A 14954-nucleotide genomic window follows, 5' to 3' on the forward strand; every position below is an offset into this window, starting at 1 on the left:
AATTAAATATAATTTAGTAAATGTTCCATTTTAATTTTATGTTTGTTTTGTAGACGAAAGGAAAAAGCATTTTTTTTATATATGCGCTATCGTACATTATATTCATTAATTAGCGCTCTTAAAATTATTCAATTTTTATTTACAACTTTTTTCTTTGTTTTTTTTTGTAAAACGTGTTTCCTTGTAAAACAAAAATACTACAGGATTTATTATATTAATGTATTAAGGTAATTGGGATTTGTTTTTAAATTTTGTTTCTGTTCCAGAGAGAATATAAAATATTTTTCCCCTTTACAATTACTTGCATTATACGCAAAATAATGATTTGGAATCAAACCCCAAATCTTTCACAACCAAGTGTGTATTCTACTTTAAAACTGTTCCGCATCTAATATAATTTGGCTTCTAGCCATTCATTAGCTGTAAGAAATATATCATTAAATGTTTTTTTATTTATTTATATGTATGACATCTGTTCTTTAGAAATTGGAGGAATATTGCTTCAAGTTCTATTTAAAAAACATGGACGGATGTGATACGGATTGAAAGTTTTGAACAACATTACTCATAAGATACATACATTCATCAGTAAAAAAGTACAAATTAAAAAAATATTATCTTGTAACTTGAATTTTTATTGTAACCTCATGTGATGTTACACATTAAGAGTTATTTACAAATATAATAATATAATTAATGTTCATGTGTTTCATTAATTATTAAAAAATATTTATCTATTAAAATTCAATTACAATATTGATTTTTTTATTGTTCCTCTTTTCCTTCTTAAAGAATTGATCATCTTACTTTAGAAATGCATCTAAAATCTAAAACATAGAATTAATTGTCAATGTAATATCTTTTTTTTATCTTTTTACTATTCATATACGTTGTATCAAATATAAAAATAATGGAAAAACGCTGGCAAAAGAACTAGACTTTAATTTATTTAATATACACATAAATATGCTTATATTTAAACGTTATATTTGCAATTATCAAAAATATATCTTTCATTTTACTTTAGCAAACGTCTCATGTACATTCTGTATAAATTTTAAGATTCAACACTGTATAAAATGCACAGTATGTAAAATACAATCAGTCTCATGTGATATAATAACAATGTCCAAATTAATATTAATGCTAACGTTAAAATTTGTCTCTTAAAAAAATGATGTATAGAAAAATGATACTTTGATGACAATGTAAAAGTCAATTGGTAACAACCCCAAATACGTTAAAGTATATATACAAAATATAAAAGGATCTATAAAATAAATTAGGTGCAACAAAACGGTATAACATTAAATTTCCCTAATTATTCTACAAACAATTTGCATCGTTAATTATATCAGCCATCATCTGCTTATCCTGTAAGGCTGCATCTAACTCCTCTTGATCCCATTGCAGGTTCACTTTGCACAAACGTGCCTCCTTCTTGCCAACAATTCGCAAAATACCCCTGGTCTCTATCAATGAACACATGTTTACAAAATCGGAAGTGTCGACAGCGGATATGTTACGCTTCTTGCAAACGTTTCTATATACCTCATACAACTGTAAGGAATAAAACATTCGTTTGAAAAAATAACACAGTATAATTTGTTTATACAACTATAAATTTAAATGAAATTTGATAAACCAAATTAATTATTAATTTTACATTTGAATATAATTATTATTATAATTTTATATTTAAATATTTAATTATGATGATGTATAATGTGTGACTTTAATGAGCTTACTTTTCCGACAGTGATATCCTTATTCTTTCCTTTATTAAGGATAAGTAATAGAGAGCAAATTAACAATTTTTGTTGAAGAGGAAATGTATCCTGTTCGTTACTGAGATTCTGTATGCCTCCATAGACTCCATTCAGAACTGTTACCACTTCCTTCAAGTCAACGGGCTTTTCACCTGTCTCAGTTTCCTTCTTTGAGGGCTCTATATTTGTATCTAGATTAAAAATAGAATATTAAATTTTCTACAACATTGTCCATTATTCTTTATTTATATTACTTATCAATTATCCATTTTCATTAATATTATCATCAATTATAATTTTCATTAATATTATTTTTTATTGATATAACGTTGTCCTAATATTGTGTCACTTAAATATTAATTACCGTTATCATTCGTCGGACGCAGCACATGCGCCACTTGATGCGATGAAGCCATTTCGATCACTCTCCTGCTGATATCCAAGGCTTTCCTAATATCCCCAGAAATCGCAGCTACCTTACTCGCGAGAAATTGTATCGCAGGCGGAGTAAAAACGTTGATCGCGTTCGCCTCATTCAATCTCGTGGATATTATGTCAAATATCTGTTGCTTGGAGTATGGGGCAAAGTGCATCAACATCGGCTTCAATTCGCATCTGGCCTGCAGTCTGGGTAATATTCTGTCAGTCAGATCCAGAGAGTTGGCAATCCCGATGAGAATCAGCTTGGAATTCGGTTTGGAAGGCCACTCGAATATAGAATACAGCACAGACTGTTTTTTGCTCTCCAACTGATCTATCTCGTCCAGCACCAAGAGCAGCGTCTTGTGTTTAGACACTAAATATTTTTCTATAATAGCTTTGCTATTCTTTCCCGACTTTGTCATGTCGGATATGAACAGTTCCTGAATTATCTTAGCATAAATGGCAGTCGCGGACTTCATGCTGGTACAATTGATGTAGACCATCTTGAATTTCGATTTTATATCCGACTGTTGCATGATCTTGAACAGACACGCGGTTTTACCAGTGCCCGGAGGGCCAGAAATATAGAGAGAGCCCGAAGTTTTTTGATCCAAATGTTCAAGAAGATATTTCTGCAACTTAGTTAATTCCTCTTCTCTACCGGGTAAATTATCCGTTATGGAACCGTGCAATGATTTACGCGCGTTCTGATATTTGTTGAATCCTATTGGCTTAGAAATTAATTCGTCCTCTTCTTCGGAGAGACAAGAGTCAAATAATTGCTTGGGAGCTAATCTGCCTTCTTTCTTAGGGGACAGAATTAATCTATTGAAAAGAGTGGATGGCGTCAAGGAAGATTCTAATTTCTCCTTTCTCTGCTTTGGTGGACTAGGAGTGTGTTGTTCTGAAATAAAACATAATTCATAATTTGACAACAAATTTATGCAAAATATAAATGTCCACAATATAATTACTGTGTAAAGCGAAATTATATTGCATAATTAACATAAGTCGCGAAAAAGGCACAATTGTGAAACAGTCTGCCTACAAAATAATTTTATTATTATTACTTTTAATCCAGAGCTGATGTGAACATATTAAACCTACTTTGCAATTATTACTTCGATAATAAAGAATCTTATGAGTGAAAACAATTCAGACGTCATTTTTACACAATTCTGTAAGCAAAATTATTATTAATCAACATATATTAAATAGATCTCACAAACCCAGTGTTTTTTATCTGTTTGCAATATGGAAAAAAAAGAAGAAAGATGACTCAAAAAGTTAAACAGAACAATCTTAGTAACTTTAACTTTCCTTTTAGAAGACACACAGCAACACAAGTATCATTCTGTCTTTATTATTCTTTAAATGTTAAGAAGATGGAATGACATTTGTGTCTCTTAAAATAAAACAGCCTTTGGCATCAGCTTTAGAAGGTTAAATAAAATAAGAAATAATGTCTCCTGTATAAATTTACCATTCAAGTCACACTTTCGTCGCCTTGGCGTATGACCTGTATTCTCGATCCTTCTTTCCCTCGTTATCTTGTGCCTCTCCTTTGTATTTTCAATATCAGAATCAGACTCAGACTCGCTGCTGGTCAAAGTGACAATCTTCTTAATGGTTGGGACATACCTTGACGGCGTGTCCTTTGCCGTCGCGTTCGTGAAATCCTCCTTGACTTCTTCCTTGCGACCATAAAAATTAGATTTCTTCCGTATGGGAAAAGAAATGATAGTCTGCTTGCCCGACATTGTTTTCACCAATAATTTTTTAATGAAAACTGTCACCAAATACAGAAAAGGATGCAATGCAAAGTCGATAAACCCTTCTTTTTTTGTGATGAATGTTTCCGACTCTAAAAAGATTTACAGTACAATTACATGTGGACTTTGTTGTAGATATATACAATAATTTTTGTAATAAAGTTAAATATTGTTTTCATTATTTTTTGAATTGAATTTTTAGTCAACTCCACAGACAATCTGTAAACGGTATAGATCGGAGATTTAATGAGATTTAATACGCACCCTCTTGAGATTTTCTGCTTTCCGTGATGACGTCCTCGTGAATCTCGAGAGCAATGATTTCGACTTGGTCGCGTGAGTCACTGCTACTTGAAGTTATCGAAAGTTTCCGAAATATTCATTAACGAATTGTTGGAGGATTTGCCGACGTCAGCGATTAACACGTTAACGAGCGATTGTCCGCCAAATTCACGACGAAACACGTCATTTACCGAGGGACGAACACATCCCGCGCACCTCAGCTGTGATTGCAGTTTTGGCGGGATGGGCTTTAAACGGGCGGGAAAACAGGTGCGGAATGCGGAACACGAAACACGCCGCCTGTGGCTCGGCTCGGAACTACTCGAAACGATCGTTCCGAACGGCGGAACATGAAAGTGGGGAGCACAAGAGAAAATATAAAATAAAACGACAATTTCATTACGATATTCTCTCCTTCGATTTTCCTTTTGTAAATTTGTGTATTTTTATATGCAAAATTTATTCTGAGGAAAATAGTCACTCAAGTTCCGTTCATTTTAATTTAAAAATTTTTTGATGTCGATAATTTATTATAATCCACATAAAAAAAAATTTAAAAAGTATGAATTTTGAATCACAAAACATTCTTTGTATAATTTAAGTTATATGGGAAAATAATTTGTGTTTCTAATTAATTAAAGCAAAGGATATGAATAACAATCACAAATTATCATTAAATTATCATTTTCTAACTTACCGATTTTCATCAAGCTTTTTTCTTGTTTCTATTCATAGAGCTAATCATGTTTTTCGACATTTTTCTGCTCCATATTTTACATCGCACACATATAAAATACATTCTAGAATTTGACGAATATAACTTGAAGTGATGTCCAGAAGAAGTGTAAATAAATTATATTAACAGTAAAAATACACGAAAATGCAAATAATAAAACTTATTCTACATTGTATAGATCCTCGGTGCAAAACATCAAGTAATTCAAATGCTTTAGAATGATTTAAATGATTTAAATATTATTTTGAATGATTTAAATGCTATAGTTCGTTACGCGAATATTTTGCACGACCAATGAGAGAGGCTCTTTTCTTAGAGACTTGAGCGCCAGACCTGAGAGAAGTCCCTATAAAGCGCGTTGTCCTTATTGGCTTCCGGACACGAGCGCGTCAAATGACGTATCGCCGTCATGCGCATGCGCATGCGCATTTTCATCCTCCGTCTCTCCGTGCCTCAATATTCAATGTTCTGCGTCGTTCATTTTACCTCGAGAAACTTTTGGATCTGGTTGACCCGAAATCCGAAGTAATCCAGCTATTCCGAACTCATCTAGAGTCGTGTAAAGGAGGAGATGAGAGCTAAGGTAAGCTATTATCGATTCTCGTTGATAATTATCGCCTCTCTTTGAGCATATGCAATTATTTCACCGCACAAAATTCACGAGACATCGCCTCCTTTGCTTGGGCATATCGATTTTGTTGATATGATGCCAACGCTGCGAATGTTTTCGTATTGTAATAACAATTTTGATAATTAACTCAAGTTCGTAATTTTTAGCAGCATTTTGCGTTTTTTTACGTCCTTGGCTTGTTTTATTGTACATAACCTCAACTTCCATTTCCTAAAAAATCGACGCGATGCGTTTCGATTCATAAGTCGGTTTTTCATCTAAAATTCTTACATTGTTCATTCTTCCGTTCATTCTCATTGAAGAAAAAAGAAGAAAAAAATTAACAATTAGCAGGAAATTGAAAACATAAACCAAATGTCTCAGAATTTCTAACATTTGCTACACTACTGCAATATTGTTGAAATATACTATATGTGAATTGCAGACTGTAAACTTAAGAAAAAGATAACAATGTGTTAATGTATTTATTTTACAGTGGCGTAAGAAGAGGATGCGGAGGCTAAAGCGTAAGAGGAGGAAGATGCGTGCGAGGTCTAAATAAACAGTTCCTTTCCATAGTCTCTGTAGGTGTACATTTTACATATTTGATGAATTGTAGTCGTGCTATTTTTCTACCACTTCTTATTTGCTACGTAATATTTCAGCTGTGGAGGAGAACAGACCTGCGACGTTTCACCATTCGACGTACGCTCCTAATTGATTAAAAATCTCTGGGAGACGAATCTTCAATGGACACGTTTTTCGCATTGAGAGAATTTTGTACTTGTAAATCTTGTCTGGTTAAATACATCAACTACTCAAGACAGAATTTAGTTGAAGGTTTCTGTTTCATTCCAATACATTTCCGTTTCTCCTTTATAAGTAATCTTAGCTCTATTTTTGTTCTTTTTACATTAAGAGAAAAAAAGAAAACATAACTATGCAAAAAGTTAAGCTAAAAACTAAACTTCTTGGAACAAATGACCTGCTCATGCGAGTTTGTAAAATTCTTGATACAAAATTGACTATTTTATACTTGTATTTCATCTGTCTGCAGATTACTCTTGCTCGCATAAATTGTTAAAAAATATTGAAAAAATTTGTCTATAAATATATACAATATCTATATAATACAAAATTTATCTCTTTATCTTGATAAAATATGAACTCGATAAGATATATATATATATATATATATATAAGCTACAAATATTTTTCCAAAAACTTAATAATAGGACATGTTATCTATTGTAATTATTTGTAATTATTACACAACTAACAAGGAATAAAGGCCTTTAACAATCAAGCTAGATCTTAATTAATTATTGCATTAAATATAAATTATAATTTTGGGACGATAATCATAAATTATAAAATTATCTAATATCCTCAGTAATATAACTATCTCGGCTGTCGACGATGCCGCGACTTAACCCTAACCTAAGTTTTCGAAATCGACATGCGTTCGTGCATCCTGAGGAATCTGTTAAGTGTACGACAATTGTTCCGTAAAGCTCCTGGAAGTCATACATCACGATCGTTAACGTATTCATGGTTAAAACTGACGAGGAGGTTCTCGAGTGACATGGGAAACGACGACTACGAGGACAAAAAAGATGACACGAACACCGGTTATAACCTTACTGGTGCTATGAATATAAAATACAAAGTATTTCACGATAAAGACGCTGACATTATTCTTGATGTGAGCGAGGAGCAGCAAAAGATCCTCCTCGAGGACTTGAACAAGCAGGAGGAGAAAGTTCATGATCCTTACGCCGATATAAATCTGGAGCGTGAGTAGAAATGGCGTACTAACTAGAGAGGCTGTATATACAATAACAATAAAATGTAAATATAATAGATAAGATGTAAATATAATAACAATGATAAATGGAACATAAATTTAATATGATTATATTTAAAATATTTTTTAAGAAAGATATATATATATATATATATATATATATATATATAAGAAATTTTATATATATCTAAATGTATATCCTGATAAAAATTTTTCTCAGAATTTTTCATATAATTTTTCAGAACTTCTCTATAATTTTATAACTTTCTCACATTTTCTATAAGAATTGGAACATTTCTTAGAAAATCTACATTTTTTTCTCAGAATTTTTCATATATGTTAATTATAAAATATCATAAGATTTTTAAGATTTTTTTGTAAGTACAATTTCTGATGAAATGTTATAAAATCTAAAAAATACTTTTTAAAAATTATGGGATGAAAATTTCAGAATATTTCAGAATTCACTTACATGAAAAATTCTGAGAGAAGATGTAAATTTTCCGAATATTTCCAAATATTTTTGAAAAATGTTCCAATTTGTATAAAAATTATGAGAAAAATTTTCATCAGGATAATTTATATTAAGAAAGTGTATAGTATATAATTATTATATGTAACAAATTGATTTTTATTTAACAAAGATATGAAATTGTTTAAATTTTATTACAAATTTAATATAATTATATTGGTTAAATTTCTAGGAAAATAAATATTTAGGAAATAATGTACTTAAGTATATATAATTTATATTAATAAAATATATGATGTATGAATATTATACAATATATAATAAATATTATTTTCAATTAATAAAAGATGATGAAATTATTAAGGAATTAAATGATGGCTGTAGAGTAACAATCAAATTGTATATATGTGTATTAGATGGTGTTACTGGAGTATTCGACATCGATCAACTTATTGAGTTATTAGAAAGAGATAAGGCCAAGAATATCTTTGTCGCTTCCGTTCCCAAGGAGTATGCTTACGTGGATTACATTGTTGTTGTGACTGGAAATTCACAAAAGCACATAAACGCTTTGGCCACTTTTATACGCAAGGTTTACAAACTGAAAAGATATCAAAACGAGTTGATACCTAAAATCGAGGGGGAGAAATCAAAGGATTGGATGGCCTTGGATTTAGGTAATTCTTTGAATTAGAAAATTATATTTTATGTTTTAATAGGTTACAATTCTTATGTAATGGTTGCCAAAAGCTAGTCAATGAATAATAAAATTATATATATTATATAATTATACACAAGTATATAATTATATAGTATTTGTATAAATTTACACAAATATCTTTAATCATTTTTCAACATTTGTTTTAGAAATGTAAAAATAAGATAATCTAGAATTAGAATAAAAAATGTAAAAAATCATTATATTATATATTTACACAATATATAATATAATTATTTTTATCTTGTTTCTAGATTCTCATCAAAATGTTGAAAAATATTTAAAGACAGTCTACGTATCATTCTATATGATCACTATATGTTAAATATTATAAACTCTCCACAAGCTTACTATTTATTATAAATAATTGAAGTACATAAATAACATTAATAACTATAAAATAATTTCGTATTTATTAGAGTTTTTTTCGTATGTATTAGATTCGTATTTATTAGAATTTATAAAATTGTGCGTTATTTGTATTGCAGGAAATATCGCTCTGCATATTTTATCTGGTTCTGCTAGAGAACATTTCGACTTGGAGACTTTATGGACTGTCGGTTCGCAATATGATGATAAAACTAATACATCTAGAGAATCGAGCATTATGGATCAGTATAATGCCTTCTTAGCTGATCTCCAACCAGCCGATAATGTTCAATGATTTGCATTGCGTATACTTTAATGTAAAACTTCTAAACTAGTCTAATAAAAAAATGATACAATTAATAATGAAGATATTGTTATGTATTTCACTAGTATGCTCACTCTCATAATTATAGCATTTATATCATAATATTGTTAAGTTTTACGTATAGCATCAAGATTATCGCAAAAAAAAAGCATAATTTTCCTTTCATAATTGTATATAGTAATATGGAACAAAAAATCTGAAAAATTTCCTAAAAAGTTAAAAACTATTCAAAAATTCTGTAAAATATTATCTTTACAGAAATTTATAGAATTTTTACTGAAATTTACATAAAAATTCAGAAAAATTATATTGAAAATTCTGAGAAAAATATTTATCAGAGTGATGATATAAAAACATTTTTCTTTGAATTTTTAATATAATTTTTCAAATTTTTTATTTTTTCAGATTTCTTATACAAGAATTCTTTATATTTATATATATATATATATATGTGTGTGTGTAATATATATATATATATATATGTAAATTCTAAAATATTCTAAGATTTCGCATTCTAAAATTCTAATGAAATCTTACAAAATCTAAAAAAATTTAAGATATTTTTAAAAATTATAAAATGAGAACTCTTAAAAACTTTAGTATCTTTCAAAATTTACATATATAAAAAATTCTAAAAAAATTTCTTATTTCTAAAAATGCAAAAGAAAGAGATTATCTTTTCTTTTACAAGTTTCGAAAGGAAGAAGCATGCATTTTTTTATCTTGCTTAAAGTCTCAAAGTTGCATTGTTTTTCGCACATCTAGAGCAACATAGAGCACGTTTACCTGCACCTAACCTCACCGCAAATTGCTCCAAATTGCTCTTAACGACTCCATGCGTGTCCAGCATAAACAGGTGTTTACAAAACTGACGATTATATCCGTTTATTATTTTATTAATTTATTTTGAAAGGAAACAACGTGGGCACATCACCGTGCTATATAATTACAAATGATATCACGATCGTCACAATATTTGATATAATCGGCACATAAATATAATAAACATAATAAATGAGTTGCTGACAGGGAAAGAGTACGGTGAGTCATGAAAAAAATTTCAGTTTTAACGCTTTAATTTTATCTTAGACATTTCACTGTATTAATAGAAAAGTGACACAATTTAAAAAATTACCATTTTGAGGCAATGAAAGGAAATCGATTCTAAGACTAATGTATTTTTGTGGAAAAACAATACATTTTCTATCTGAATCTCTATATTGAAAAATAAGACTACAAGAACATCATACAAATGTATTAATGTAAAATTTAATTAATTTTTAAATTTAATATTAATGTAAAATTTATGTAGCATTAAATAATATAAGGCTAAAGATAGATATTAAAGATAGATATTATAATTTTTATTCTGATATTATTTTGATGAAGATGACCTAATCCGAGGTCGAAATGTTTGGAAGTTATCCTTATTCCAGATTAGCCAAGTCTGTAGAAAGCAGATTTTTTAAATGTCTGCTATATACTATGCCAACAAAATAACAAAATTAAATGTACATAATATTGTTGATAGACTGCTAGAAAAAATTAAGAATCTACAAGCAGAAGTAAATGACAGACTGAAGAAAGAAACAGAGCAGATTTGTGTGTATAATCTGATAGTATATTGTCTACAGAAACCAAGCAGATCCTATTGACATCACCTAGCTCTAGAATGTCAGCAGAAATGATTCTGCTTTGACACAATTTGATAGCAGATTGTTGATAGAAATCCAGCAGACATTTCTGCTACATTTGACATGTCAGAACAGGATCTGCATCGTTTTTGCTGACAATCTAGCGTCGGATAATGTCGGCAAGATCTGCTCAGTTTCTGCCAACAATTTACCTTTATATTATGTCAACAGGCTATGTTAACAGAACACAAGCTTTATGCAGACGCAGTTGATGAATGAGTAGACTGCCGTCATTTTCTGCTAGAACCTGCTGACAGTCTGCTAGAAGATTGCAGACTTTTTGTTGTCTGGGTTATATTATATACTAAGAATAAGTAGACTATTGCACATTAATATCTTACGTTGACTTTTATGCTCCTTGAATAATTATTATTTTTGAACAATATATTTTTGAACAATATATTTGTCAACATATAGTTTATATGAAAAAGCCATAACTTTGATCAGAAATGAAATTCAAATAATCCTATATAAAGTTGTAGTATTGGAATTTTAAAAACTCATGACACAGTTTTAAAGAGTATAATTGAAAGTAGAAAAAGATAATTTATTACTTCAGCTTATATCAAGAAAAGTTAATTATAATTATATATAACATATCAAAAAAATGTAAAAAAAAGTGAAGTTATGCAAAGATTCAGAAAGAATTTTTTAAATCGTCTACTGAAAGATTCCCTACTGAAAAAAATCATAATGTTACATGATGAAATCATGTAATTAAAACATGTAAAAACATTACCAGAATCCTACTCACAGATCATATCATAATCCTTTTCTCCCTCATAATTATCTTTTTTTCCTCTTTATACATCCCCCCCCCTCCTCTTTAATCTCACTTCCCACTATTTTCCAACATTAACTTTACTTTCCTTTTCTGAAAATCATTTTAAATTTAATTTGTCTAACAACGTCGAAGATAAGAGACATCGATCTTTCTTTCATTGCATTGTCTATTTTCATATTATTTATTTTTTTTGGACTGAACTTCTCAGCAAACGAGAATAGATTGAAATGAATTCAGATGAATTGAAATGGGTTCAGATTTTCAGAAATATTGATTCACGAATGTTAAAATGCAATCCTGAATTTTTATTCATTTTTATTCATTTATAGGAATTGCATAGAGCATATCTCTATGCTTTTCTATCTAAAAAATCTAAAAATAATATTGACTTTTTCTGTGCATTGTGATACTGTTCAATGCAAAATTTTGAATAGGAAATGTTTTTCAATCCCATTGCATCCAATTGAACCCAATTAAATCCAAAAAAAAATATTCGCTATTTAAAACACATTCGGATAGAAAAAAATTTCAATCCATTTTAATCCATTCTTGTTTGCTACAGACTGTCTTGTTATATTGTCTCATCAGATTATATTTTTCTGTCATTCTTATAATCTTACATTATTATATTTATTATAGCTGTAATGCATTATATTTCGTTCTGGACACCAATATAATCATACACCAACATTCTTTTACTGTATAATTTTACTAACAAGATGAAGATTTTTTAATTATTGATACCAGTTAGATGTGATTTTGACATTACGAAATATAATTTCATTTGCCATCGACTGTCCATAGTATACGTTTTTTTTGACAAATTCTAATGTATGTATTTTATGTATGTTACTGTTCAGTTTAACTAACAAGACGAAAACCCTTCTTAATTTATTGATCCAACAATTATATAATTATTCAATGCGAAGTATATTTTCAATTTTCGATCGACTTTATGTTATGTTTTTTTACCGTTTAAACATGTTTTTGTAAATATTGATAATGATCCGATCGTGATCGAAACGTTTGTTGTGTTAGCCGGCTATTAAATTTCATAATTAATTTATTAAGACATTTTTTTTACTTTTATATCAATTTTATAGGTAAACTTTCTAGCCCTTTTCGTAGCCCTTTTTCTTTTAACTTGTTTTTTAAAACATGTAATTTACGTAATTGTTCCAAATCAATATATAATTTTTTATATAATGTAATTTGAAAATTACATGATATTAGAAATAATTTTCCATCGTGTGATTTTATAGTTATCGAATTTTAAAAAATTGAATGATAGAAATAGAAGAAAAAAGAACATATCATCATGTGACTTTTTAAAATATGTAATTTAAAAATTATATTCACTGATTTGGAACAATCCGTTACATGATTTACATGTTGTAATTATATGATTTCATCATGCAACTGTGTGACGTGATTTTTTTTTCAATAGGATTGCTAATTATGAAACAAGAAAGTGTCACTTTCCTATTAACGTGACAATTTCAATAGAAGTAACTTTTGTTATCAACATCTCAAATACTGATTGTTTACAGACTGTTGCTATTCATGCCGGAAGAAGTTTGACGGGAGCATCGACGAATCACCTTCTGAGAGACCGAGGAAGTCATAGAGATGGACGTGAGTTCGTTGTTCAAGGCTAGCGTGAAGGCGGTGAATCTGCGAAATAAGGATCTCGGTACACCGGCAGCAGAGAGCCAACCGCGAAGAGTCAGGAGCAAGAGCACCTTCTGTGTGAAAGCACACGCAGTGGTCATGCAGATCTCTAAACTGCGCGAGTTCCTGCTGGAGAATCGCAAAGCCTATCTGAACTTCTCCAACTATCTGTCCGCGGCACCGCACATGACGGATGCGGAGCGCGACGAGATTGATCTGGGTGCACAGCGGATAATGAGCACCTGTTCGCAGCTGGTCAAAGACTTGAAGCGAGAGATCGCTGCGTCGACGGAGATCACCCAGCAGAACATCGAGCATCGCGAGATCATGCTGCTGCTTATAGAGGACTACCTGAAGAATGTCTGTAAGATATACTCGGAGCAGAAGGCGATGCGTGTGAAGAAGGCCATGGAGATGCGAAGGATTTCCAGGCTGCAAGCAGACCAACCATCGGCGACGGTGACGAAAAAATCGACTCTGAACGCAGTCGATTCCGCGGACGATAATGATACCAAAAACGGCTCGAACGAATCTAGCCCGATGAAGATCCAGGAGATCAATGACGACGTCAACACGATGACGTACGAGGAGGAATTGTCGGCGGAAGATATCCAGATGTTTGAGTCGGAGAATGAGCAGTTGTACAGCGAGCTCAACACCATGACGGAGGAGGTGAAGCAGATCGAGAGCAAGGTAGTGCATATCGCTGAGCTTCAGGAGATCTTCACGGAGAAGGTTCTGGATCAAGACAAAGACCTGGATAAGCTGATGACAACGGTGGTCGGATCGACGGAGAACGTGAAGGAGGCAAACGAGCAGATTCGCCAAGCGATTCAGCGGAATGCTGGCCTCAGGGTGTGGATCCTCTTTTTCCTTCTAGTGATATCGTTCTCGTTGTTGTTCCTCGATTGGTACAATCCATAAGTGTTGATGGATCTCTTCGAATTGCTCTTAAGATACGGGAGTGAGGAAAGGCGATGTACATTTACAAGAGATGTTTGATATAATCCGTAAAACGTATTTCTGTTATTAAATTATTGAATTTTACGGATCGTATCAATTGTTACTTTCGTAAAAATGAAAGAAGAGACGTTAAAAAGTTGATAGAAAGAAAGAGAAAGACAGAAACGTTTGCCAAAAAATATGTTGCTATATTTTATCCCCGGACATTATTGTACATAATAGCTATAACTTACTATATGCAGGGAATAAACAAAATAATATGAATACCTAGGAAATATACGACTTATTTTATATTATTTTTATGAATAAAAGGTTGGCCCACCATTTGCCTTTGATGCACATCTTATATCTTTGTTGGAATAGAGTCATACAATGATTGAACAGTTAGTAATGAAATGTCATACTACTTTAGAAGAACATCTTTCAATTGCTTATATAAATAATATTAGAGGAGGAAATTTATTTATCACTCTATTTTCTAAAATTGTTCTCTGTTCTTTAAAATTTCAACATCTTTCTTGTAATCACTTGATTTAAATATTAAGTCATTTGTAGTTTT

The 14954-nt window shown here is 30.7% G+C and overlaps 3 protein-coding genes and 1 long non-coding RNA gene across 4 annotated transcripts; 3 read left to right on the forward strand and 1 right to left on the reverse strand.

The window, feature by feature from the left end:
- Positions 1 to 1326: 1326 nt before the first annotated feature.
- LOC105621787 (cell division control protein 6 homolog) lies at positions 1327 to 3952 on the reverse strand. The gene is made up of 4 exons (XM_012203239.1): positions 3676 to 3952; positions 2134 to 3096; positions 1749 to 1960; positions 1327 to 1560 (listed from the first exon to the last, which is right to left on the reverse strand). Exons 1-4 carry the CDS (start codon positions 3950 to 3952, stop codon positions 1327 to 1329), a joined length of 1686 nt encoding a protein of 561 aa, XP_012058629.1.
- Positions 3953 to 5434: 1482 nt separating this feature from the next.
- LOC105621788 lies at positions 5435 to 6421 on the forward strand. Its single transcript, XR_001046505.1, has 3 exons — positions 5435 to 5565; positions 6089 to 6176; positions 6258 to 6421. It is a non-coding gene; the product is annotated as an uncharacterized LOC105621788 (long non-coding RNA).
- A 624-nt stretch (positions 6422 to 7045) lies between these two features.
- On the forward strand, positions 7046 to 9253 carry LOC105621838. Its single transcript, XM_012203278.1, has 3 exons — positions 7046 to 7388; positions 8288 to 8548; positions 9078 to 9253. The coding sequence occupies exons 1-3, from the start codon at positions 7052 to 7054 to the stop codon at positions 9251 to 9253; spliced, it is 774 nt and encodes a 257-aa protein (XP_012058668.1). The 5' UTR covers positions 7046 to 7051.
- Positions 9254 to 13390: 4137 nt separating this feature from the next.
- On the forward strand, positions 13391 to 14356 carry LOC105621789 (syntaxin-18). The gene has a single exon (XM_012203240.1). The coding sequence runs from the start codon at positions 13391 to 13393 to the stop codon at positions 14354 to 14356; it is 966 nt and encodes a 321-aa protein (XP_012058630.1).
- The last annotated feature ends 598 nt before the right edge of the window (positions 14357 to 14954 follow it).

The sequence above is a fragment of the Atta cephalotes genome (genome assembly GCF_000143395.1).
Source record: "Atta cephalotes unplaced genomic scaffold scaffold00037, whole genome shotgun sequence".
NCBI classification, from domain to species: domain Eukaryota; kingdom Metazoa; phylum Arthropoda; class Insecta; order Hymenoptera; family Formicidae; genus Atta; species Atta cephalotes.

Bases quoted from the DNA above. Each gene is read 5' to 3' on its own strand.
- LOC105621838 (XM_012203278.1), top strand. From the start codon at position 7,052: ATGCGTTCGTGCATCCTGAGGAATCTGTTAAGTGTACGACAATTGTTC. The intron at 7,389-8,287 runs GTGAGTAGAAAT...TATGTGTATTAG, and splicing joins CGCCGATATAAATCTGGAGC to ATGGTGTTACTGGAGTATTC. The intron at 8,549-9,077 runs GTAATTCTTTGA...TTTGTATTGCAG, and splicing joins TTGGATGGCCTTGGATTTAG to GAAATATCGCTCTGCATATT.
- LOC105621789 (XM_012203240.1), top strand. From the start codon at position 13,391: ATGGACGTGAGTTCGTTGTTCAAGGCTAGCGTGAAGGCGGTGAATCTG.
- LOC105621787 (XM_012203239.1), bottom strand. From the start codon at position 3,952: ATGTCGGGCAAGCAGACTATCATTTCTTTTCCCATACGGAAGAAATCT. The intron at 3,097-3,675 runs GTAAATTTATAC...GTTTTATTTCAG, and splicing joins ACGAAAGTGTGACTTGAATG to AACAACACACTCCTAGTCCA. The intron at 1,561-1,748 runs GTAAGCTCATTA...TATTCCTTACAG, and splicing joins AGGATATCACTGTCGGAAAA to TTGTATGAGGTATATAGAAA.